This window comes from Sturnira hondurensis, unplaced genomic scaffold (assembly GCF_014824575.4).
Source record: "Sturnira hondurensis isolate 20B ecotype Veracruz unplaced genomic scaffold, ASM1482457v3 Scaffold0017436, whole genome shotgun sequence".
In the NCBI taxonomy this organism is placed as follows: Eukaryota; Metazoa; Chordata; class Mammalia; order Chiroptera; family Phyllostomidae; genus Sturnira; species Sturnira hondurensis.
Window position 1 is genome coordinate 19,097,705 of NW_028090067.1, and position 26,799 is coordinate 19,124,503.

Below are 26,799 nucleotides of genomic sequence, written 5' to 3' on the forward strand. Positions count from 1 at the left end.
AGAGAACCAGGGCTGGCCCAGCNTGGGGGGGACCACGTGCACAGACAGCAATGCCCCAGGCTTTGGTCCAGCCTAGGAGGGCAAGGAAGGCGCAGTGGGTGGAACAGCCACAGCGGGGAGCCTGAGGCCCAGATCAGCACAGCGCCCTCAGATGGCCGTGAATGTAATGGCAGAGCAGCCCGCAGCCCGCAGCCCGCAGCCCGCAGCCCGCAGCCCGCAGCCCGCAGCCCGCCCGCGGCCAGCTCCCCTCTAGAGAACCAGGGCTGGCCCAGCATGGAGACGTTAATAACCCCCAACCCCGGCAGGAAGCACATAGCGGCACGCACACCACACCGACACGCATACTCAGGGACCAGCACGACACATGTGACAAAGACCCTCCCTGCTCTGGCCAGAGTCCTTCCTCCGAGTCCCTTCCCAGGTCACTGGCCCCGGCTGAGGGTTGGGGAGAGGCTGCTTCGCGCCTGGGTCTAGACCTTGTGCAGCGTCTGCAGCAGGTTGTGGCGGGCGAAGGAGCAGGACTCCAGGGCACCGTTGGGCCTGTGGGGAAAGAAGGGTCAGTGGCCAGGGCGGCACCCTGGGGGGCCCGCAGCTTGGTGGGCAGCAGAGGGGTTGGGGGCCACTTTTGAGGCTACAAACGTTCCAGAGTTTGTTTTTCTAATTTTCACAATGACTTTTCAACGGAGATGCACACGCTGGAGGGGGTGGCACTTCCCTTCTCCTCTGCCCCCGTCACCCCCCACCCCGGCCTTCTCCCACAGCGCTGGATTCACGCCGAGTGAAGCTGGTCAGAGCCCCTGGAGACAACTCTGCCCAACCTCTTGGTTAGGCAAATGGGGAGACTGGGGCCTGAGGAAGGCCAGGTCAGCTGGGGCCACACAGGGCCTCTAGGAGGGCAGGGGACAAGCCTCCCCACCCACCCTTGAGGGGTCCAAGCAGGGCCTGGAGGATCCTCATTAGTTGGCTGTGGCCCGTGCCCCACCAGGCCCCAGGGCCCTCCAGGACAACGACAAGCCTTCCGCATCTCTGGTCCCCAGGGCAGGGCACAGAACCGCACTCAGGGACGCAGCTGAGCACAGGCCCTCGATCAGCCTGTGACGGGGACACTCCTAACTGACCTCGGTTTCCTCATCTGGAAAATGTGGGTGTGACACGTCCTCTGTCTCTCACAGAGAAACGCTCTGAGTCCTGTGTCCTCAGGTGGGCACAGGGAAGAAGGCCTCACAGGGCAGGGGTGGTGGCCACACAGGAGTAGTGACAACCAATCACAGATGCCAAGAGCCTGGGAGACACGAGGGGCCTCTCACAAGCCTGAGTGACCAGGCCAGGGGAGCCTCTGCTGACCACAGGAGCAGACACGGGCACACTCACTTGGTCACGAATGCCAGCAGCAGGGGTGCGAGGGCCTTGGGGAAGTAGTCCTGCTGCACCATGTGGTTCAGTGTCATCAGGGGGCCGTACAGGTTGGCAATGGCCTTGACCTTGTCTTCACTCTGCAAGAGAAAAGCAACAAGTGGAAGGTGAGCTTCAAGGTCCCTTGGGGGATGATCGCAGGTCTCCACCAACCACAGCCCCTGCTCAGAGAGCCCCATGGCCAAGGTCAAGCTGAGTCCCATCATGAAGACCAAGGCTGTTTCAGCAGAGCCAGGCCCAGGACAGTGTGGGTGACAGTACCCGGCAGGACTCATGTGGGAGGGGCAGGTGGACATGGCCGGCATACCCGCAGGGCGCTGCCCACCCCCGCCCGGCTGCCACTCCTCCCAGTGCACCTTGAGCAGACCCATGTGGATGAGGAGCCTGGTAAGGAAGGCGTTGGAGTTGAAGGATGACGAGCTGAAGGCCTTCTTCATCAAGGCATCTGCAGGGCAGAGGTGGCAGGGGCCGGGTGCTTACTGCACCAAAGGGCTGGTCACAGGCCGAAGGGCCTGCAGCACCCGGCACCCACCCAAGCTGGGTGCTGGGTCCTGCCTCCTGCGCTATTCAGGATGTGAACACAGGCAGTGAGACGTGCACACAGGTACCAGGCTGAGGGGACAGCTAACACCAGGGGAAGGGATCAATCTACCAGCTGTGACACCTTGGCCTTTCCCTGTCCTGGCCTCTTAAGTAAAATGGGCTTGGGGACCTGGCACAGCTGGGGCGGAGATTAGGTGACGCAGGTCTCCCCGGCAGGAGGTTTCAGCTGCCCGTGAGGGTGGGGGAGCATGGACAGGGGAGAGAGGGCACAGAGCAGCTGGGGGTCTGAAGAGACCCCTGCGGCATTCACTTAGGTGCCAGGCTGTTCTGGGAGACAGTTCGGGTAACTGGTTCTCACCAATGCCCGTGGGGCTGGGACCTCAGGGAGCAGAGCCAGAGACTCCCACCTGGCTCTCACCTGCCTGCCCAGCCTCACTTCCCACGGACCCTCCTGCCTCAGCACCCACCCTGGAGCAAGCATCGCACGCAGCTCTAGCTTCTACCCTCTTCCCCGTGCCGTGCTGCTCACCCACAGGCCCCTCCTCTCCTCTGCCTAGTAGGACCTGGCTACCCTTGGAGGCTCAGACACACGACGACAAGGTGAAAGGCTGATGGAGGTAACGAGGTGGGGACAGGAAGTCAGGCGGGGCCTGGAGTGGAAATAGGGGACCAGAGATCCCAGAAAGCCAGATGGAAGGTATGAGAAAAGCAAGGGGCCTCCAGGTGGAGCGGACCCCACTTGCAGAGGCTCAGAGGTAGGGACAAATGCTCAGGTCCCCTCAGCCCTCCTCTGAGAGGATGGCCTCCAAAGGGGCCTTGGGGCTGTGACCAGCTGGTCCTCCTGTGGTGGACGCCACCTGGCCTGTGTTCTGACTGCACATAGCTGTGTGGCTCTGGGAAAGACCTCAGGTTCCCCATTTACAAAAAACAGAAATGAGCCCTGGCTGGTCTAGCTCAGTGGATTGAGTGCGGACCTGCGAACCAAACAACCGCGGTTCGATTCCCAGTCAGGGCACATGCCTGGGTTGTGGGCCAGTTCCCAGCAGGGAACACACGAGAGGCAACCATACATTGATATTTCTCTCCTTCTCTCCTGTTCTTCCCCTCTAAAGATAAATAAAATTAAAAAAAAAAAAACAAACACCAGAAATGAGAGCCCCCGGTGAGAACCCACCGAGGAACAGGTAGGAAGCGCTGGAGCAGAGGCATGCCCGTCGCTAGGAATGTCACCAGGCCCTGGAGCCTGAAGAGAAGGGAGCCATCCCAGACCCACAGCCCACGTTACCTACTGCGTCCTGTACTGCCGTCTTCACTGAGGCGTCGTCCTTGAACACAGAGGACACCTTCAGGAAGGTGGAGACCACCTTCTCCGGGTCAGATGTGTCAGTCTGAAGACACAGGAGACAACGGCTGGTCAGCGGGGCCAGGGCCCCAGGGCCCCAGGGCCCCAGCCCACAGAGCAGACGTCTCTGGGCTCCGCTGCTGCCTCGAAGGAGCCCTGGCAGGACACGGGCCTCTGTTGGGCAAGGGCCTCGTCCCACGCTGTCCCCTTGGAGCCTGGCCTGGCCCTGGCCCACGCAGGCGTGCAACACGTATGGAGCGAGTGGCTGCGCAGCGGTTTGCCCTGTGCCTCAGGGACCCGCCCTGGTAACTTGACCTGGACGCCCAGCATGCCATGGAGCTCACCCCAACGGTCCCGATCACAGAGAGGTGGGGGCTCCATCAGTGTCCGGAAATGAGGTGGGGCACGAGCTCTACTGAGCCAGAAAACAACAAACCCGTGCGCAAAAAGGCAGGCCACGGGAGGGGCTCTATCGCTTAACCTCACGCACCATGGAAAAGAAAGCACAGCTCAAACGTAAGGGAACCGGCCAACCGCCGAGGGCAGGACCGCGGCCTTTCTGTTTTTCACTCGGCCTCTGGGGCCTCGAGTTCTCATCTGGACAGTAAGAGCACTAGGGTCTCCATTTCCAGTTGCCAAGGGCGTTAAATAAAACCATGCGCAAGTACTCAGAAGAGTGCCCAGCAGACAGCAGGTGCTTGATAATCATCTCAGAAAAAATGAACGAAGGAAGGAGGGAAGGACCGAACTGCCTATCCAATAGACAAGTGAGGCTGGAGCAAGGGCCGCCTCCCTGCAATACACCTGAGCCAGCTGCAGGAGTCCTGGGCAGCAGATTGTTCTGGAAGCAGCTGGTCCTACAGAACATGCCGAAGGAAGTCTAGGGGTGTGTGTTTAAGAAATTCCAGTCCTCTGAGGTGCGGCAGGCCTGCGCACGCTGTAAGCCAGAGGTCCCCAAGCTTTTTGGCACCGGGGACTGGTTCGTGGAAGACAATTTTCCCACAGACAGGGGTCAGGGGCCGAGGGAGATGGTTTAGGGGTGATTCAAGCTCATCGTACTCTAGCTCATCTCCTGCTGTGTGGCCCGGTTCCTAACAGGTCCAGACCGGTGCTGTGGCCTGGAAGTTGGGGACCCGCTGTAAGCCAAGTGTGCGAGCATCGCCACACTCGGTTACCTGTCTGCGAATAAAGAGGAATGCGTGGCAGCGCCCGCACCCCCACCTCCACGACAGCCTCCCCCTCCCAGTCCCTTTTCCCCAACAACCCGGCAGGCACAGCGCATGCAGGTGCGAGGGCGCGGTGCTCGTACCTGTTGGGCTATCAGCACAGAACTCTTGGGCCCCAGGCGCAGCAGCTTCTCCGGAGAGGGGAAAGCCAGGAAGGTGGAGATGTCTGCGGGAGGTGGGGAGGACAGTGCGGGAGCTGGTTCCTGAGGGACAGGTGACACAGGTGGCACTATAGAGGTCCGAACCTAGACCCTTGCTAGTCACTGCTCAGAGTCTAGAATTCTTCCTCTCACACAGGTGCAGTTCCCCAGACAGTGGCTCCCAGCGCACAAGCCACCTCCCTAGGACCTCAACAGCCTGGCGAGACCACATGGGCCTACGCCATGACATGGGATACCCCAGAAATGGCTCAAAAGGCACACGGGGACTAATGTGGACCCACCAGGAACTGGAATCTAGCCGAAATAAGCACTGCCAGTGAGCCCCAGAGGTGCCCAGGGAAAAACAGAACACTGAGAAACACTAGCTATTTGTTGAAATGCTTCCATAAAACTGGAAAAGCCAAATTCAACAAGAGTCAGGGGTGGAGTTTGTCCAACCCAAAGTTCTCCAAAAGCTTCATCTGGGAACCGAGGCAGGAACAGGAACCTCTGAATTAGGACATGGCAGGCCCGACTCCACCAGCCTCCTGGCCAGGAAAAGAGGCAGCAAGTGCCCAAGCTGGGCCATGGTCCCAGCCAGTCTGTGGGACAGGCGGCTGTCCCTTCAGGGAGGCCATCAAGATAATCCACTGATAGGTGGAAAAAGAATTTCTATTTATGCCTATTCTTTTTTTAAAAAATATTTATTTATTTTTAGAGAGAGGGGAAGAAAAAGAGTGGGACAGAAACATCAATATGTGGTTGCCTCTCGTGTGTCCCCTACTGGGGACCTGGCCTGCAACCCAGGCATGTGCTCTGACTGGGAATCGAACCAGAGACCCTTTGCTTCACAGGCCTGTGCTCAATCCACGAGCTTCACCAGCCAGGGCTATTTATGCTTATTCTTTCACTCTATTCTTTTACAAGTACTTATGTATGCCTTACATATAACGCAGCAGTGTTACACGTGTTATTATTTCCAAGGGAATATGTCTATACCAAGTTCAACACAAATAGAGCAAAAAACAGTTTGTGGCCGCTGTGTCTAAATTCCACCCCTATCACACGGCCCCATGAAGACATTGGGGACACGTGGTTGGGGAACCGGGTTCCAACCCTTGCAAACCAGGAACTTACCCCACTATTAGGGTCCAGAATATTTCTTGATGGTGTGGCTGGCTCCTCTTCTCGCCCTCCTTGCTGTGGCTCTTCTTCCTCCTCTTCCTCTTCCTCTTCTTCCTCTTCATCTTCCTCCTCCTCTTCCTCCTCTTCTGCTCCTTCCTCCTCCTCACCCTCCTCGTCCTCATCCTCACCCTCATCATCACTGCAGAGGGGAGCTGGCTAAAGCAGACCCTCCCTGCCCAGTGGCCCATGTTGGCTCTGAGGCCTGGCTCTGTGAACCCAGCTGGGCAGCTGTTCCCAGGGTGGGGACAAGTGAGTCACGAGGGAGCCCATCACTCACATCTCATCACCTAGAAAAGCCCATGCTGAGAACCAGACCTCGTCCCTGTCATGAGAAGGCCCCAGACCCACTGGGGGTACCCAAATAAGAGGGGGACTGCCCAGGGTCTGGCAGGAATACTGCCCAGGTAGAGATGTCCAGGACCATGCCCCCCAACTCTTGCGACTATAGAAAGCCACACCTGGGGCAGGGGAGAGGTGGGGGTTTCCCTGCCCCTGAAAAGGGCTGGCCCCTCAGCCTTCTCGGGTCCCCAGTTCCAAGCGGCAGCACAGGCTCCAACAGTGAGGGCCCACAGCGCTGACCAGCAAATGAAGCCAGCTTGGAGGTGAAAGGGGCAGGTGGGGACGGGTGCTCTCTACTGGAGGAGGCAGCTCACCCCTGCCTCCAGGGGGCCCTGCAAACCCAGGAACCCCACCCTCCTGCACCAGTCCCTTCCTTCCCAGAGTCAGTCTCTGAGACCCATGTTGAGAACTCTGGGCCCTCCCTGTCACGTCACTGCCCTGGCCTCGCTGCTGGCCACCCTGCCTTGCCTGTCAGCATCAGCTCAGCCCTCATGCCCCTCCCTGACTCACCCGCTCTCCAGGGGACCACTCCCCCCAGCCCTCCTTTGTGCCTCTGCTGAACATGCAATAATTGGATTATTCTTTTATTTATTTTTTTCTTTTTTAATTTTAATTTTAATTTAATTCTTGTTCAAGTACAGTTTTCTGTCCTATATTCCCAGCCCTGCCCCCCTCAATTGGATTATTCTTGACCCCTGGTCCCGACAGAATAAAGTTCCATGGGCCAGCAACCTTCATCGCCTTAATCTCACATCCCTCACACCCAGCACAGCACTGGGCACATAGCGGGGACTCTACCCACGACCTTTAAATGAACAAGACGGACATGTCACTAACCGCCCACGGCTCCCTACCTGAGGGACGCCAGCGCCTGGGCCATGTTGAAGCCATCCAGCACCTCCTGGAGCTGCTCACAACCTTCTTCTCCCAGGGTGTTGCCTGGTCACAGGGAAGGCAGCGGGTCAGGACAGGCGTTGGGCCCACCCAGCCGGCCGGGGCCGGGGCCACCCCTCCTTACCGTTGAGGTCCAGTTTCTCCAGCTCGGCCTTGTCTGCCACGGCCTCAGCCACAGCCAGCGCAGCATCTCTCTTGATTTCACAGAATGACAAGTTCAGCTCCTAACAATAAGAGGAAGGGGACGTGGCAGGCAGGAACACGGGCCTGTAGACCAGGTCCTAGTCTGAAGCCTCCGGGTCCCAAGGAAGGGTAAGGTAGGGTCTGTCCTGCAGATGGACAGAAGGACACCAGCAATGAGCTGGGTACTCAGTATGTTCACCTGCACTCACTGTGGTGACCTACCTCTGTCCCTCACCCCCGTCTTGGAAACGGGGACGCGGAGGCTCAGAGAGCGGAAGGGGCCGGACCACGGCCCCAGGGAGGGTTTGGAAGAGCCCAGGCCCGTGGGCCTTTGAAGACCACCCTCTGCTATCCCCCGCTCCCCACCCCCCCCCAATGCTGGGGAGAGCTCCACCCCAAGGGCACCTTCAGCTTGGGCAGGCCCCCACGGACAGCATCCGCGATGGCAATGGCGCCCTTGGAGCGCACCAGGCAGTCCCCGAAGTTGATCACCTCCACCTGTCGCAAGGTCTTCAGCGTCTGCAGGGAGGAAGTGGAGGCCAGAGTGCGGAGGTGAGCTCACCCCGGGCCCCGGGGGCCGAGGCCACACCCCATCCTCTTCTGCATCTAGTCCAGCTTCCTCAGCTCTTCACGTCACCCCCATGCTGGCCTCCTGGCCGCTGGCAAACCTCCTCCTCCGTTTCCCCGCTACAGCCAGAACCCTCTTCCTGAAGCACAAGCCTGGCAGCATTCACCTCTGCCTAAAAGCCTCCATGGCTCCCTACTACTTCCAGGGGGAGGTCTCAAGGGCTCAGCAGGGCCACAAGCCCTTACACGCACTCTGAACCCCAGTCGTTTCACACCAGGACCACAGAGCAAGGCTTCCTCCTGTTCCTGGGCCTTCCTACCTCCTGCAGACCCGTGTCTGAACCCTCCCTTCCACCATCTCTGTCCAGAAAAAGTCCACTGGCCGAAACGTGGCCTCCTCCAGGAAGCCTGCCTCGAGTCTAACTGGAACTTCCAGGGTGAGCCACAACTCTCACGGGCACCCCTGCTGACCCCACGCAGTGGTGGGACTAGTCTCTGGGGGCTCTCGGAGCCCTCACACACAGAGGCCCTGACGCCCAGCCAGGCACCATGTCTACAGCCCTGCGCTGTCACCGAGCAGCTGTTCCCTTCCCTCCTTGACGCAGAGGCTTTCTGAAGGCTGTGTCTCTGACTCAGCTCCGTGAGCCCGTGAGCGGCATGGGGCCAGGCGCTAGACAGGGGCTCCATAAACAGAACCAATGAGGAAACCTTCGGGGTTCCCTGGAGCAGCTCGGGAGGAAGGCAGTGCGGACACTGCGAACCGCCTGAGGCGGGTGCAGGCCAGCTCCTGACACGCACCCTATTCTGGGCATGTTTACACGGCTGGACCCTGGGGTACACACCCGGTGGGCAGGGAGTGGGGCAGAACGGCCACCTGCTGATGGGTTCCCTGCAAAGGCAACAGCCAGACCCTGCCACCAGGGCCCAACCTGGCCCTGTGGAACCCGCCTTACCTTGGCCATGGCCACAGCACCCTTCTCAGTGAAGGTGTTGTCATTCAGGTTGATGACCCGCAGCAGGGGGTTGATGGCGAAAGCCTGGGCCAGGGCAGTGATGCCAGGATGATTAATCCCATTCTGGGGCATGTGGACCTCCTCCAGGGTCCCGATGATCTGTGAGGGCAGGAGGGAGAGGGCAGAGGAGTGGGTCCTGAGCGCCAGATGTGGGCCCACATCCGTGACACCCAGCAGGCAGGAGGGCCGAAGTGGACGCAGACATGGGGAGGGGCTGCTGTCCGTATAGGTAGGGGCTCGTCTATGAACGTTCTGGGCAGATCAGGTCTCAAAGTGTGCTGCTCAGCATGGCTGAGCCTCTCCACCGCACACAGAAGGTGAGGGATCAGAGAGGCCAAGAGACTTGCCTAGGGTCACACAGCTCTAACATAAGTCTCTCAGTCAGGTGTCCGCCACACTGTGGGGACCCTGGGCTCTGGTGTGGTGGTCAGCTATGGCCCTTCTCTGCATAACGCAGCTGCGCTTGCTTATTTGGGGCTCCCCTGCCCCTTTTATGACTGACATCCCACACACCATGGCCTGTTTTGGGGGTGAGGAGGGTCATCCCTAATCCACCTGGCCCTTTTGTACCCCAGCCTTTTTTGACACCTCCTTCTCCCCGCCTGGAACACTCCATCTCCTTACTTGTTGGCATTTTCCTGGTAGGCCGACTACTATGCATTGTATAGCTCTTATTTTGGATGCCTCCTCCCTTATGAGGGCTTCCTGGGTCGCCCCAAGCACCGTCAAATGTCTTCCTCTGGACCCCCAGAGCCTCCCACCCTTCCTCTAGCATGGCGTCCACCACGCTGGAATGTCAAAGTCTCCTTCTTGTCTGCACCCCACCAGTCCCTGAGCTCCTGAGGCTCTGCCCGGGGAAGAGGCTTGCCCTACCTAGGTCTCCCAGCTAAGCTGCAGAGCTGGGGTGGACTCCCAGGACTCTGGGGGGGGGGGGGAGGATGGGCAGAAACCACTCACCCCAAAAGCTTCTGCCAAGGCAGTGGCTCCGTCGTTCTCCAGACGGTTTCTGCCGGCTACGAAGACCCTCAGGGCCAGCGGCTTGCCCTGGGCACTGGACTTCCGGTAACACTCAGTCAGAGCGGCCGCCAGGATCTGTGGGGGAAGAGGCAAAGGGCCCAGGCCTAGCCAGGAAGCCCTTCCCCCAGCAGGGCAGCCACAAGGCTAAACCGGTCTTCAACACCCCAAGCCATCCCCTGGTAGTGGGTATGGGGACAAGGAACTGCTCAAAAGCTCAGAGGTCACCTCTCACACACGCCCAGTTTACAGAGAGCTCTTTTGTCTATTGCTTCGTGTGTGGGTCCCACCACCCTGGAGTTTAAGCTCATGTTAGAGACGGGTGACCAATGCCCAGCGGGAAGGGGCAGACCGACACTGAGTGGCCAACTTTAAGCCAGGTCCAGGGAAGGGGTGGCACGACTAGTCCACTTATTGTCATAAGCCCCCTAGCAGGTGGGGACCCTCATGGGTCCCTTTCCAGCTGAAATAACTCAGGCTCAGGGACAAACAGACACTTTCCTATGGTTGCTAAGCAAGTAGAAGACTCTGGACCAGAACCCACATCTTCCAGTGTCTTCCATGCTCCCCAGTACGTAAGGGAAGCTGGCCAAAGGGGCCAGGGGCCCACTGAACCCATCTGACATGCTGGTGTCCAGGCCAACCATACAAAGCAGGGTCTCAGCTACTGGGAGCAAGACCTTAACACCCAGGTTTCCCTGTCCTTGGGGTGCTGCCTGGAAGCAGCCCCAAAGCCTCAGTTCCTGGGCAGAGGGGGGGCAGGGAGTAGAAAACAGAAGCCTTTTACAAGGATATCTCTGGCTCCCTGGTGCGCCACACCCTAGGTGGGGCTGGACCTGTTTTCTGTGCCGATCCAAACTTAGGTGGTTTGTAACACACAGAGAGCCCACTGCCCAGTTAGGCTGAGGGGAGGGCTGGCGGAGACAGGCATTGGAGTTCAGCCCTTGCTTGGGACAAGGAGCGACAGGCACCTCCGCAGGGAGACCACTCTGGCTCCTCAGCCTGGGGCACTGTAAGCATCACACAGGCTCCTCTTGCTGCTCCAACAGGGCCACATGGATACAGGTTCAAATCCCGCATCAGTCCCATGGTAGTTCTGTCACTGGGGCATTCACCCCAAGATCTCTGAGCCTAAGCCCACTTATCTGAAAAAATGGCAACAGCATCACCCACCTGTCAGTGTGGGTGGGGGATTTAAGGTTGTGCACCTAACACACCTTTAAAGAGATGTCCCAACCACTGTCAATTCCTGTGTCCCAGGCCTTTTCTACTTTTTGTTGGAACGTCAAGGGGAGGGGAGATGGGAATCAGACTAGAGTTCGGTCTTTTAGGAATCCAAGCCTAACGGAGCCAGACAGGTGCAGGAAGAGAAGAAACAGTCTCCTTCCCTCGGAAGGAGCCCACAATGACCAGCCTGGCTGATAACAGGATGTCGGAGGCAGGGACAAAGGTGAGTTGTGCCATCTCTCTCTGGGCTCCCTCCCCACATGCACAGCCAGACCTTAAGTGGCTCTGCCAGCTGTACCCAGGCCTAGGGAGGCCAGCAGGTCTAGGGACACCCAAAGTCTGCATTTTGCAGAGCCAGCAGGTCAGTGCAATACTGCCTCTGTGTTGCCTTGGCAACACCAGAATCCAGATGGTTGCTTGGCAACTCCACCCTAATGAATTCCATCTCCTCTCCCCACTGGCTACAGGCTGCCACCTTTGAGACCTTTCTCTTTTGAAGAGAAAAAACAACAGGCCAACCAACCCAGATGGTAGGTGGCCAGGGCACATACTTCAGATGGAGGCAAATGCCGTAGGGGGCTTGGTGGGGAGGGAGGGTGAAGGGCAGTAGGGATGCGAAGGAGGGGCTGCCGCACCCACCTTGCCACCCCCGATGCCCATGCCACAGTTGTTGAGCTTGAGTTCGTGCAAGGTGAAGCAGGTGGGGCTCTTCAGCAGGGCCTCAAAGCCCCGCACGCCGTCAGGCCCGAACGCATTGTCGCTTAGGTCTAGCTCCACCAGCTGGGCTCCGGCTGTGATGAGTCCCTCCCCTAGTGAGATCTGGGTGCAGATGAAGTTCATGTCAGTGCCACAGCCACCTGACAGGTGCTGCTTCTGTGCCTGGGGCACTCGGGCTGGGGGGGAATGGTGGCGGAGACACATACCACTTTAGTACAGGGCTGCTAACTTATATCCCCAGGGCTGGAAACCTTGCAGGGGCTCCTAATTCTGCTGGGGGGTGGGCTTGGTGTATGTGGTGTGTTCAGGGAAGGCTTCCTATAGGAGGTGACATTGGAGCTCAGTCTGGATGAGAATCAGCTGATTAAACATGAGATTCCAGACAGCAGGAGAAACACGAGCAGAGACCCAAGCATAAAGCAGCATGCGTGGGCCTAGAGAGGCAGGCATGGCAAGAAGGTGCTGAGCAACCCCAGGACCCCCCTGGGCTGGGGATACTGCAGTGCCCCAGGAGAAATGGGTGAGGAGAGGAGGCTCTGCCAGAGACTGGGGTCGGAAATGAGGCGGGGCTTAGATCAGGAGCTGGGGGGTAGAGGAGGGGAGGCACTACCCCACCTGGCCAAAGGGGTCCCTGTGCCCAGTGGGGAGGGAAGCAGCCACTGTGTTCACTTACCAGGGCCGGCGGGATCTCCGACCGCAGCCGCCCTGTGAACATGTCGCTCCAGTGGCATCGCTTTGAAAGGAAGAGGGGAGAGTTAGCTGAGACCCTGGGAGGGAGTCAGTCAGCAGGACCTCGCCTCATGGACTCGGACTACGGAGCACTACAAGACTTCTTAATTTGGGCCCTGGCTCGTGTGGCTCAGTGGACTGAGTGTGGGCCTGTGAACCACAGGGTTGTTGGTTTGATTCCCAGTCAGGGCACATGCCTGGGTTGTAGGCCAGATTCTCAGCTGCAGGGCATGTGAGAGGCAACCATACATTGATGTTTCTTTCCCTCTCTTTCTCTTTTCTCCCCCCCCCCTCTAAAAATAAATAAATAAAGCCCTGGCTGGTGTAGCTCAGTGGATTGAGCGCGGGCCTGCGAACCACACGATCGTGGTTCGATTCCCAGTCAGGGCACATGCCTGGGTTGCAGGCCAGTTCCCAGCAGAGGACTCATGAGAGGCAACCATACATTGATATTTCTCTCCTTCTCTCCTTCTCTTCCTCTCTAAAGATAAATAAATAAAATATTTTTTTAAGAATACAATAAAAATAAATAAATAAAGTCTTTAAAAAAAAGACTTCTTAATTTGGGCTTTGTCACAGAAAAGCCAGACCAGCTCTGGCCAAAGCTGGTGGGGCCCAGAAGCTCAGAAGTGTCAGGAAGAGCCCCATCCATGCAACCTCTGGTTTTCTGGGAGGGGGAGTCAGGATGAGACAGTCTGGGCCCCACAGCAGCCTGTGCTGCTTTCCAACACCAGCTTCCCGCACGGTGTGGGGGGCAGCGACACACAACACGATTTTGGGTGGCAGAGGAATGGAGAAGTAAAGGACATGGGCTCCAGCAGCAAGGAAGCTGCTCTCTCACCTCTCTGTCCCACTGGCCTGCCCACCTCCAGGGCTGACCTCGCTCTGAGGCGGGCGGGTCTCACCCACCTCCCTGCTTCCCACTGAGCAAAAGAGCAGCCCTCGGGCACAGGGCCTTTGGGCGGCCTTACAGGTTGGAACACCCTGTGGATTGTGCGCGTGAAGCCTCCTACTACATTAAATAGAAGGGGTTGGGTTCGCTTTCCATTACTTCGAAGTGAGCTGACCTAAAGGGAATACCAGGTAAATGCCACAGAAGTGGAGGCCGCAGTACTGGGTTGTGTCACATTGACCAGCACGGTTCAGTCACCGTGGGCGCACACTGTCCTACCCTCCAACTCAGCCGCTGTCCACACAAAGGACCAACTCCCTGCAGCTCTGGCTTTTCCTTGGCCAAACCAGAGATGACAGGAAATGGGGAAGCACCTTTCCCCTGAAAACCCAGTCCTCAAAGAGCACGAAGTAAACGCAACCCCAAGTCCTAGGGAAACGGGTTGGTGGGAGAGCTAAAGCACCCCGACACACCTGGGCCTCCGGGGACACTCTGCACGGATGTGCTCAGTGGGTCGCCCGGCAACAGGTGCTGAGGGCCCAGCCAGCCAGCCGTGGCCGGTGCACCTGGGCCCCTCACTCCTGGCCTCTTGCCCCGAAGCTTTCCAAAGCCAGCTCTGGTGGGCTGAGGGCCAATGATCCCCACCTCTACCCCTGGCACCCTGTCTTTGACGTGGGCTTCAGGCCTCACCACCAACAAGAGGGCAGCAGAGCAGTGAGGAGTTGGACTGATACCTAGGCTCCAATTTCAGCCCGCGCCTGAGTTGAGTGACTGTGGGCCGCACTTTTCTCATACGTCAGATCGAATTTGTGCACATGTGGAAGGAGATACTATCTGCCATCGGCAGGTGCCCAGAGCATGATGGGCACAAGCCGATCCCATCTGCCCCGCCCGCACCCCGGGCTCCCTATCCCATAGAAGCAGGCCTGAGATGCTGGGGTGGATGGCCTAAGGCACTGGGTCTACGCAGCGACAAGATGCACAGACCGAGCTCTCATAACACAGCAACCTCTCAGAGGAGAATCTTTTCATGACGGAGCCCAGACTCAGCAGAGTTCAGGGCAAGGCCATGCCACGCAGATGAGGTGGTGGTGCCAGAACTTGAACCCAGGCCCCTGGATTCCAAAGCTCAGCTGCTGCAGACTCCAGGACCAGACCCCATCTTCTCTGTTCCTGCCCTGCACAGGTCACCGGTCACCAGGAAGGGCTAACCTCTTTTTTTTTTTCATCTTTTCTTCTTTTTTTAAATATTTTATTTATTTATCTTTAGAGGGGAAGGGAAGGTGAGAGGAAGGAAACATCAATGTATGGTGACCTCTTTTGTAGAGGTTACAAAAACGCCCCAGCTTCTGCTCCAGGAAAGACCTCCCCAGGCAGGAGAGTGGAAATAGCCACTTCCTGGGCTGTTAACCTGGCTGGTGTTCCCCGAGAGCCAGCCACCAAGGGCCCCTCCCTAAACCAGCCCCAGCCCTCACTGGGCAAACCCCGTTTTCTCTCTGTGGCCCTCATCTGTATTCCTCCCTCTTCGGAAAGCACCGTGGTGCCGCAGAAGGAACATTGGACTCAGGCCTGTGAGCTGTGGCTCGGCCCTTGGCAGCTGTGGGAGCCTGGGCTGGCTACTTCCTCAGGCCCTCGGAGCCTCGGCTTCCGTGACTCACAAAACGAAGAGTCTTTATACCTGGGTCACTCTGAGCATCCCACGGCAAAGGTGAGCCTTGTGTCAACTAAGACAGCCACTTCTGGTCTACAAAGCGGGGCCCTATCTTTCCCTCACAACACCTCGGAGGCTCCACTGCACTCATGCACGTGGGGACCCCGGCAAGCGGTAGCATGTAGTGGCATCTGCCCAACGTTTGGACCACAGTAACCTACTCTTGTCAAAGAGCATCCTGAAGTCCTGGCGTTCAGTGGAACCCACTCGGGGAAGCACAGGAGGGCCCGAGAGCCTGCCCTGTTCGGCTGTGAGGTGGCAGTTAGCTTGGCCGCCTCAGGCCGCAGGGCACTGCCAATCTGCCTGGGCGTCTGAGCTGAGGCCTGGCCACTCTGCCCAACACGAGGCTCCTCTGTGGGGCCACCCGTGCTCTGGCGCGAAGGCAGGCTGAGAGCGCATGAGAAGAGGGAGGCCCTCGGCCGATTCTGTGCCCTTCCCTCCTCAGAGGGGCCAGCTCCACATCACAGGCTGAGGCTCTCCCTGTCCAGTTCTGCTCCTTTCTCCTTTATCTCTCACACGTGTTGCCCAATAAGGTCTGTTATACTTGGAATGCAATCTCAGTATCTGCTACTGGAGGACCCAAATGGACACGTCACACAAGGAGAGGGGCTGTGCCACTGCTGAGTGCTCTGGGGAAGCCAGAGGGAAAGGAGTTGGTCATGGTGACCGCCAACAAGACAGGAGCCCAGAAAGTTCTCTGGCTCTTTGAGCAGAAGCTTGTCCCCAACCAGTCTAGGCCTGCCCACCCTGGGACATCTCACCTTCAACTCCGACTTCTTCTCCAAGGCCTTGGCAATGACCTTGGCCGCTGCCACGCCCACCGTGTTGCCTTCCAGGCGCAGAGCCTCTAAGCCATCAAAGTCTTCAATCTCTTTAATCACATCCTTGGCTGCCCAGAACCAAAGAAGAGAACCTTAGACTTGCAAACAGCTGAGGCAGGAGGGCCCGGCCTCTATCCTATCGCTCACAAGGGCTCTGATGTGCCTACTATGTGCTAGGCCCTGGCTGACAGAGGAGAACCAGACAGGCTCACAGTCTAGCAGGGATACAGCCACACAGACGATTTTCCTGTAACAAGCATTAAAACCAGGCATGGGTAGAAGGCCTAGTCAGCTCCCTCTGACTTGGGAGCTGTGGGAAAGGCAACCTGGCTGCCTGGGGCAATTAAACTGCTTGGGCCGCCTCACGGGCAGTGTGCATGGAGCCTCCCAGGACAGGGGCGGCACCAGGCCAAGTGGGGAAACAGCCCCCAAGTCAAAGGGCCGGCAGGTGCAATGGCACAGAGGCTTCTAAGGGTTCAGTTATTCATGTTTGGGGTGTTCATTACTGTATTGTTTTATGATGATGAAAAATTCCAAACAACCTAAATGTCCATCAGCAGCAGAGAGGCTGACATGCCAACTCCCTGGAGCAGAGTAACACTTACGTCATTATGAACAGTGACACGCATGTTTCACTTAGAAAATACTCATGTTACAGCGGTGAGTAAAACATGAGGTTATTCTGTGGCATTTGGCGTGATGACACTTCAAAATATGTCACGTGTCCTCTCCCTACCCCCTCACGTCCGTGTGTGAGCACACACACAGGCGCACACACGGATGCAGTCTGGAAGGCAGAGAGACAGAAGCCAACTGTTAAAGCCGTTATCTCCAGGTGGTGGGAGTATGAGTGATTCAGGCTAAAAAGCACTTTCTAAAGTACCTGTAATAGCCCTGGCTGGTGTGGCTCAGTGGACAGAGCACAGGCTGTGAACCAAAGGGTCGCCGGTTAGATTTCCCATCAGGGCACATGTCTGGGTTGCAGGCCAGGTCCCCAGACCTGGGGCCACATGAGAGGCAACAACATACTGATGTTTCTCTCCCTCTCTTTCTCCCTCCCTTCCCTTCTGTCTAAAAATAAATAAATAAAATCTTTAAAGTACCTGTAACATGATCTTAATTATGTTTTTAAAAAAAGAAAAAGAAAAAAGAACTCAGCGATGTTTAGGGGGAAAAAAGACTAGGAAGTGCACCAAAATTAACAGTAGTATCTCTGGGCTGTGGGATAATAAAGTTGCAAGTTTTTCCATGTTTCTGTATTCTACAACATGCATGAATTAACCTTATAATCTGAACAAAACACACCAGTTGCATGAATCAAAACAATTTAGTCTGGCTGGCACAGGATGGAGTGGGCTGGGGTGACATGTAGAGCAGAGATGCAGATATATGTACATGGGAGACAGAAGTTGAACTTGACCTTCTAGGTTACAAAGCCCACAGAGGGTCTTGAGAAAGGCTGTGACTTGCAACCGAAGGGGCTCCCAAAGAAGCCAACTGAGCTGGGGGCCTCTGCACACCCCTGCCTCCCTCCACCTGCCCACCACCGCACCTCCTCAGGGGCCCTTGCCAAGCTCCCAACAGGCCAGCCCCTCACAGGCGGTGCAGCCCTGATCGCTCCTGTGGAGCCTGCTGGTCTTACACCGGCCTACACGCCTGCTTGACCATCACGTGGTGACTTTGTTAACACTGTCCGTCCACTGGGCCGTGAGCTCCACAACGAAAGGAGCTCCGCCGCTTCTGCTCACTACCACGTACGGATAAGCACTTACTGCGCTGATGTGTGCGGCTCACACCACGGACCCACACGCTCCCCACACCATCTGATGAGGGGCTACTGTTTTATCTATGGTGTGGGTCAGTGTATGGAGACACAGAGGGGATGCAGATGCCTCCCGAGGTCGCACAGCTAGAAAGTGGTAAGCAGCATTCATCTTCCATTTCTCATTTCACAACGAGGAAGGCTGGACAGGCAGGAGCCTCTCATGTTATAGAAGAGGAAGCTGAGGTTTTAAGGAATGAAGCAACTCTGCACAGCAGTTCAGGGAAAACCGCAGGCTGCTTTTCCCAAATCGAACCCCTGAGCTCCTCCCCCAAACCTTGCTTCTGAACTCAACCATGACCTTCATGCAGCCCCCCAGCAGAGAAGCCCCTTAACCCCTCCCTGCCCTGCCACCCCTCCTGGGTGACTGCTGGGGAGCTGGCATACGGTGCAAAGGCTGAATAACCTCACAGCTATTAGAAGACCTGTTCCAAAAAGGAGGCCCCTTGTCGTTCAGGGACTGTCCAGTCACTGGTCACCACGAGGAGAGGAAGGCTGCTGAAGGCCTTAAAGGCCTTTATGAGGTCCTTAAAAGCAAGGCAACAGACATGCCAGGGCCCCAGGGGAAGACAACCCTTGCTGTATAAGCGACTTAAGTACAGGACAACATAGGTGCTGTGCTGTCTACAAGTTCAGCCCTGGGACAACCCATAAGCACAGACCGCCCTTGGAAGGAAATGCACCAAACCGGGAAGAGCAGAAAAGGAGAGGGTGGGGCTCAGAGATGAGCTGCCTCTCTCACGTAGTTTCAACCCAGATGAAGTTGTACCTAACTTAAAAACAGGTCAGACACGGGCCCCAGCCACTCCTGAATACCCAGATGCCACAGGGCTGCGTGGCAGGGGTTTCTCTTTTGGCACTGTGCCACCTCACACAGTAACAAGTTCCAGGTGTCGGTCACTTGGCCATGTAAAGCAGAATGGCCTTTCTTTGCTCCTTAAGTGACCTCCTGGAGAGAAGAGGGCCTTGTTCTTATCACCAGCCTCGGGCCTCCTCACTCAGGCCCCTGCCCACCCCTGGCCACACTGGCTCGCCCCAGCCAAGACAGAGTCCTTTCTCAGCCTTCACTTTCCAACCTGCAAAACGGAGATAAAGCCCACCTCAAGGGCTTTTGTGAAGACAAACTGAGATATTACTTGGGTGACACTTAAGGCTCTGCCTGACACAGTGTTCAATGAAGGGCATTTGATCACAAATCCACATTTACTGCTGGGACCCGAACGTCTGCTGAGAAGGATGGGCCAGGGGTGCAGCTGGGCCTCTGCTCAAACCTGGGCTCGGCGACTGACGGGCTGTACGACCTGCAGCAGGTTATTTAAGTTTCACAAGTCTTTTTCCTTATGTATAAAATAGCAACATTTGTACCTCAGGGATGATGCAAGAATCAAAAGTAATCAAAGTGCAGGGAGGAACATGGTCCACTTTCAGACCCCATAAGAGAGGTTAAGAATGTACATTGCGCCCTGGCTGGTGTAGCTCAGTGGATTGAGCACAGGCCTGTGAAGCAAAGGATCTCGGTTCGATTCCCAGCCAGGGCACATGCCTGGGTTGTTGGGCAGGCACCTAGTTGGGGGGTGTGTGAGAGGCAATCACGTTTCTCTCCTCTTTCTTCCTCCTTTCCCCTCTCTCTAAAAATAAACTAAAATCTTTTTTTTAAAAAAAAGAAAGAAATGCCCACTGCAAACATGAAGACTGGTAGGGAAGCCTGCGTGTGCTCAAGGGCAAACCACTGTTGAGCCTGAACCGTTACATGGGCCCAGTGATACCTCCCAGAGCTGCAAGGACAGAATACGATAATGTAGCCAAATGAGCCCATCAGCAGTAAGAGGAAGGGCTCGTTCCCACACTCCCTGTCCTCCCCCGGGTCAGCTCATGCAGAGACTCACCATCGTCTGCTGTGTTGAGTTTGAGGCTCTTGCCCTTGAAACTCAGCTGTCCGCCGGCCACCTGGGTTTTGGCTAGCGTCTCTGCCAACTTGGCAATGTCTTCAGAGGCCATACTGGACTCGTTGGTAGGCTCTCCTGGAAATCTGCAAACTGAAGTGGCCAGAGTTTCATGAAGAGAGAGAAGGCTCTGCTGGTTATACACCAAGGCTGCAGGTTCAATCCCCGTCAGGGCACACACAAAAATCAACCAATGAATGCATAAACAGGTGGAACAACAAATTGATGTTCTCTTTCTCTCTAAAATTCAGTGAGTAAATAAATTTTAAAAGAGAGACAGAGGGAGGGAGGAGGCTCCTGGGGTCCCCAGTTGGGGAGACAGGGTAGTAGACCAATCAGGGGCCTACGCCCACCTACCCAAAAACTACACCACTGAGAAAAATGAAAACTGCAAACTAGGAATGATTCTAGAAAGGTGGATGAGATGGCAAGAAAACAGAAAAATCATGTTTTACCCCTGAAGAACTACCTTCCCACTATAAGGCATTCTTACCCAACTGCCCCAGCTGGGACACCTAGCAAAGCCATGTGAGCTGCCCAGTTCCTGGGCTCTCAGAGAGTGACAGTTACGTGCCAGGGCCATGGACGCCAAGAGTTTGCCTCAAGCACACACCTGCTGGATCATCTTGGCTAGTCCCTGTTTGAGGGTCCCATCCTTCAAACAGGACATAGATGGCTACAGGATCCAGGTCATCCGTCCCAGAGAATGCCCCACCACCCACCCTGGCATGATCCTGGGGGTGGGGCACAGGAGCCAGCCCACCACACATCTGGTTTCAACCCTGGCCAGGAGAGTAGGTAGCCCATGGTGGTCAGACCTCAGGGATTCCTAGGAGACTAGAGGTCTCTACATCACAACAGCCACCCTCACAATGGAGCAGGGGCAGACCTCCGGGAAAAAAACAGCTTCCAGCCTGGAGCTCAGTAGACTCAGAAAGGACCACTCAATTCTCCAAAGAGGAAATGGCAGGTCATCAGGCGAGACCAAGAAGACTAATTTGGCAGAGAGAACCAGGAGATACACACAGGGACTCCTTCCATCCAGACCACTTACTCCCCGAATCAACTCAGCCTCAAAGATATGGTGTGATAGCTCCCCAAGCTCCCACTGGCCCAAGCAGCCAGCTTCCCACCCTCCTTTTCTTGTCTTAACCTTATCACCCTAGTGTGTCTGTCTGTATCAACAGGCATGAGTTATTCTTCCGGGTAAGGAGGCATCCAAGCATTCATTCAACATTTATGAGTACTACTATGTGCCAGACATTGTAATGATAAAGCAAAAACCCTGCCGACTTGAAACATGTTCTAAACAAGATATTTAGTATCCTAAGTAAGATACTCAGTATCTGATACGAAAAACAAACAGGGAGGGAGCAAGGTAAGGAGTTTTTTTGGAGGCTGCAATTACAAGTAGAACGGTTAGAGGTGGTATTAGGGGGAAAAACAAAGACTTGAAGGATATCAGAGATCGAGCCATGCAGATACCTGGAGGAAGAACATTCTTGCAAACTCAACTAACTGCTCTTGTTGGGGAGAGGAACTTCAAGGAGGCCAGAGGGGCTGGGGCACAGAAGAGGAAGGGAGAAAAGAGGTAAGAAATGAGAAAAGAGAATTAACAAAAGGCCCAAAGGTCATTTTAAGAACTGTGGCTTTTATCCTGAGTGACAAGGAGAGCCACTGGAATGTTTCCAGCAGAGAAGAGGGGTGATACACACGTTTCAACGGGATCAATACATCTGCCGCGTAGGGCCTTTTAAAAGATGCTTCGATGGCAGGATGAGGCAGAATAAAAATTAGCCTGAAACTCCACCACCTCTTGCAGTTCTGGGAGGGAACAATTTGAGGCTATGAAAATGGTGTGTGTGTTAGGGTGGGGGTGGGGGCCCCAAACGAAACAGGCACACAAACTTATCAGCTGGCGGAGGGCCCACCCTTCAGTCTAGTGTACACACGCGATCCACTAGACTAAGCAAAGAGGCGAATTCATTTGTCCAAAGTCTGCAAGGGAGCAGTGGCAGAGCAAAGACAAACGGTAAACACACAAACGGTCCTCTCCCTTCTCTGCCCGGCGTCACTTTCTTAGATGCACATCCATCGCTCAGCTCAGGTGAAGCGTTTGCAGTGAGTCACGCCGATTCCCTCCCGAGAGCTGCGGCGCCTGCCCAGGCGCTCGGCGAGTGTGGGCCTCGTGGGAGGCGGCCGCCAAGGGAGATACGAGCCAGTGCCAGCCGCCAGTGACAGGCGGGCAGCGCGAGAGCCGCACCCGGGATCCCTGGGCGACGCGCACTGCCCCTAGTTGACACCGACACTAACAGGAGACGCCACTGTTGGCAGCGGCGACCAGGAGAGCCAGACACCTTCTCTAAGCCTCAGTTTCCCCACATGCGAAGGGGTCCAGCACCCCACTCCACCCTCTCCGTCCCTGGCCGTAGAAGGCGCAGGGGAGAAGATGCTCAAGGGGCGCCAGACCTTCCACATCCAGTTCCAGAGCCGCCCCGCCCCCATCCCAGGCAGGTGACAGGGAAAGGAAAGGGACCCCGACCCTACCGTAAACAGATGGCGCCGCCGCGCGGGGAGACCCTAGCAGGCGCCTACTCCCTCCGGGATGGGGGCTGACTTAGGGTCCGTGTCAGGTCCGGTCGGAGTCGCCGCCTCCGAGTCCAGCGGTCCCGATGCTCAGCCTGCCCGTCCGTCTGTCCTCCCCACCCGAGACACCACCTGCTCCCCGCACGACTAAGGATGATGGCGGAGGAGGAGGATTTTGAAAGCCGGCAGTTTCTTTCCCTCGATTTGATTTGTTCCAGGCCCAGACGGCCTCCCCGGCCCCCCCGCGCGCGGCCTCTCGGGTATGGTAGTCCAGTGCCCCGCGAGGGGCGCGGCGGAGCGCCGCAGCGAACTACCTTCCCGAGATTCAACGCGCCCAGAGTGGGCGGGCGGCCCTCTCGCCCTCCCTTTTCAACTTCTGGCTCTTTCTCTGGGAGACGGCGGGGCGGCATTTTGTGGTGAGCTCCCAGAAAGACTACAATTCCCTTAATGCCTTGCGGCCTACCATCCCCGCCCTTCTGGAAAGGTGCGCTTGCACGTAACTTTATTGGCTAGAGCTGGTATAGCCCGACGCATCCTGGTGGATCTGTTCAGCAAGAAATGGGTATTTCCTGAAAGTCTCGCCTTCTCTTTTGTCTCATGAAATTGGAAGAACATTGGAAGCTTTCCATGTTAACAGCCACAAATTACTTGATAATTAAAAAGGGGAAATAGTAACCCCATGAGAGAGAAACTCTATGACAGCACATTAACCCAATCGACCCTTATGAATATCAGTAATAACTGACATCCGCCTCACACCTCTATACGTGATGCACTGAGGACACAGCATCACCATCCGGTGAGCAATGCAATTAATCTAATAACGAGGAAACATCAGACAAACCCAAACATGTTACAGAATAACTGGTCTGTACTCTTCCAAACACGTCTCTCATGAAAGACAAAAGCCGAGGGACTGTTTCAGATAAAGGGAGGCTAAAAAGACAGTGCAAGGAAATGCAGCAGCTGATCTTGGATTGAATTTTGCAGTGTGTGTATGTGTGGCGGGGGGATTACCCAAAAGGGCAATATTGAGACAATTAGTGAAACTTGACTGTATATTATATAATAGTATTGTATCAACAGTAAATCTATTGATTTTTGTTACTGTACTGGGCTATGAATAAGATTGCCCTTATTCATCTCTGTTGATTGAATCTGAGGATGCAGAACGTGCAGAGAGCTGACTCTACAAATGTATGCCTTTTGTTAAAAAAAAAAAAAAAAAGGCCCTGGCTGGTGTAGCTCAGTGGATTGAGCACGGGCCTGGGAACCAGAGGATCGAGGTTCGATTCCCAGTCAGGGCACATGCCTGGGTTGCAGGCCAGTTCCCAGCAGGAGACGCACCAGAGGCAACCATACATTGGTATTTCTCCCTGTCTCCTTCCCTTCCCTTCTAAAGATAAATAAATAAAATCTTTTTTAAAAAGTGGTGTAGCAAACTTTCAAAAAGTGGGGGGATATCTATACACATGTAGAGTACAAAATATTAACAGAAAGTGAATATGGGAGTTCTTTGAACATTTTGGCCACTTTTCTGTAGGTTTGGGATTTCTAAAGTATCAGAACACAAGTAGCTTTTGCTTTTTTCTTTAATATTTTATTTATTTATTTTTAGAGAGGGGAAGGGAGGGAGAAAGAGCGAAAGGGAAACATCCATGGGTGGTTGCTTCCTGTTCACCCCCTATTGGGAGCCTGACCAGGCCGGTAACCCAGGCAAGGGCCCTAACTGGGAATCAAATCTGAGACCTTTTGGTTTGCACGGCGGCACTCAATCCACTGAGCCACACCAGCTGGGGCTCCTTTTTTCTTAAAAAAAAAAAAAACCTTTTAGCCATTATCTAAATAAAACATGTTCATCATAAACACTTCAACCAATTTAGAACAGGATAGAGAGAAAAGTAAACATTACCCCAGAAACTGCAGCATCCAGAGATAATCACTGTCAACACGCGCAGCTGTCTTTTCTAAAGCCTCTTCTCACAACTCGGCCCACGCACATGCTTTTGCTCTACCTGTGATTCACAGTTACATACAGGCTGGGGTAAAAGTAGGTTTATAGTTGTGAGTATGCAAAACACAGAGTTTATTCTTGTATTATTATTCACGACTTCTTGTATTATTTATTCGTACCACAACTGTAAACCTCCTTTTGCCCCTATGTATTATGAACCAGACCCCTTACCACACAGCTGGTTGAATCTCTACAGCCACAAAGGAGGTGGGCATTGTTACCACCCTTCCCAGTGCAGAGATGAGAAAACCAGAGTTCCAGCCCGGTTCACACAACTACTCAGATAGGGGTCATCTTCGCATCTTCTTCCTCGTTCTGTGCCTACAAGGCCCATATCAAATGCCACCTCCCTTGCGTGGCATTCCTATGCCACTCCAGCCAGGACACTTTCCTCCTGGCCCCACAGTGCGACGAAGGCCCCCACAACGGTTGGTCTGTGGGTTCCTTCCCAGTCAGAGTCAACAGTGTTCGGGCCGCTTCCTCCGCAACCTGGGAGCACCTCGGGGGTAGGTACTCAGCATCCTCTGGGGCCATGGCAAGTGCTTCAGGTTTCCCCATTTGAACTGGTTTCCAGCCAGAGTCACCGGAGTTTGCTTAAAATGAATGTCATCTGAGAAGGCTGAGGTGGCCCCAATTAGGCCTGCTGAGCTTCCTGTTCTGATTCCGGGTAGGGTCAATCAGATCAGTCTGGGGGTCTCTTGGGATGATCCTCAGGCTCCCTTTTCCAGTTCACTTCCTAGGACTTCGCTGGCCCCCTGAGACAGACACCCCAGAAACGAGAAGGTGGGAGGTGGAACATCTTAAGACAATCTTCTCTTTTTTCATCTACTTGTTGGATCAGAGGTTTCAGAACTGGAAGGGGCCCTGGCTGAGTAGCTCACTTAGCATCATCCCTATATGACAAGGTTTCGAGTTTGATCCCCAGCCAGGGTACATAAAAGAACCAACCAATGAATGTATAAGTAAGTGGAACAACAAACTGATGTTTCTCCCCCCTTCTCTAAAATCAATTAATTAAAGAAAGAGAGAGGGGAAAAAAAGGAAGAAAGAACTGGAAGGAATTCTTAGCAGACACTCAGTGGCCTTTGAAGNGGAAGGGGCCCTGGCTGAGTAGCTCACTTAGCATCATCCCTATATGACAAGGTTTCGAGTTTGATCCCCAGCCAGGGTACATAAAAGAACCAACCAATGAATGTATAAGTAAGTGGAACAACAAACTGATGTTTCTCCCCCCTTCTCTAAAATCAATTAATTAAAGAAAGAGAGAGGGGGAAAAAAGGAAGAAAGAACTGGAAGGGAATTCTTAGCAGACACTCAGTGGCCTTTGAAGACCAGGGAGGCAATAGGAGGTCATGGGGGCTAATGGAGCACTCTAGAGTAGGTGTTCTGTTTGAAAGTGTTCACACTCTAAGCAAAAAATCACAACCCAGCCTGACAGCACCCCTTAGCCATCTAGATTCTGCCTGTTGCTCCCAACTCTAGATTCTATCTCACTGCCCTTTATTTCTTTTTAGAGAGAGGGGAAGAGAAAGAGAAAGAGAGGGAGAGAAACATCCATGTGTGGTTGCCTCTCCCGAGCCCCCGACTGAGGACCTGGCCCACGACCCAGGCATGTGACCTAATTTGGAATGGAACTGGTGACCCTTAGGTTTGCAGGCCCATGCTGAATCCACTGAGCCACACCAGCTGGGGGTCAAAGCCCTTTAAAATGGAGACTGGGGTTTAAAAACAAAGGAAGGAGGTTTGCCCAAGGGTGCACAGTGAGTCAGAAGAGTCCAGAACTGTCAGTGTTTCCGAGCAACCCATTTGTCATCTTCTCTCTGTCCTTCCCTTTCTCCACTGTCTCTCTGTTATCACATGAGAGCGGGTCTGTTTGCCTGGCCTGGAAGTGGACTCAGCCTCTGACAGGCAGATAAAGCCGTCTCCAGCCACACCTTTCCTCTTCTCAACAGATGAAGAACTTCAGTTCAAAGAGGTCAAATAAGCTGTCCAAATTGCACAGAAATTTAGAGAAGACATAATAGAGGCTACATCTCTAGGCTTCTTTTCTTCTCTCTCTCACACACACACACACACACCCCAAGTCTCTTTTTGAGTGGGAGGCAGGAATACTGGGATGGGGAACATTCCAGACCTTTCTCTATCCGTGGTGCAGTGCATTTTGTTCTGTTTTGTTTTTTTCATGTCTTGAAGAGGAAAGCAGGCTGCCTCTGATTAGTTTGGTTTACTTTAACTGAGCATTTTAAATTCCTTTCTGGTGCCTGAAAACAGACTTAATTGCCCATTGCAAACGGTATAAATAATGTTTACACCACTTTTCTACAGGCTGCAGACTTGCCATGTAGTCATATCAAAAACAAACGCCTCGAGTGTGCCAGACAGTGAGGAGTGTGGAGAGTGATTCCCAAGATCCAAGTGAGTGCTGCCCTTGGTCCCGGAGAGAGATGCACGGGCGGGCCTGGCACACTGCTGGGCAGT

At 55.0% G+C, this 26,799-nt stretch overlaps 1 protein-coding gene across 1 annotated transcript; it reads right to left on the reverse strand.

The window, feature by feature from the left end:
- Nucleotides 1-203: 203 nt before the first annotated feature.
- RANGAP1 (Ran GTPase activating protein 1) lies at nucleotides 204-22,497 on the reverse strand. The gene is made up of 16 exons (XM_037067970.1): nucleotides 22,269-22,497; nucleotides 19,665-19,814; nucleotides 15,897-16,024; nucleotides 12,477-12,536; nucleotides 11,726-11,905; nucleotides 9,803-9,937; nucleotides 8,786-8,944; nucleotides 7,671-7,784; nucleotides 7,207-7,306; nucleotides 7,043-7,127; nucleotides 5,802-5,988; nucleotides 4,608-4,727; nucleotides 3,242-3,344; nucleotides 1,770-1,858; nucleotides 1,372-1,493; nucleotides 204-540 (listed from the first exon to the last, which is right to left on the reverse strand). The coding sequence occupies exons 2-16, from the start codon at nucleotides 19,774-19,776 to the stop codon at nucleotides 471-473; spliced, it is 1,764 nt and encodes a 587-aa protein (XP_036923865.1). The 5' UTR covers nucleotides 19,777-19,814; nucleotides 22,269-22,497; the 3' UTR covers nucleotides 204-470.
- Between the last annotated feature and the right edge of the window lie 4,302 nt (nucleotides 22,498-26,799).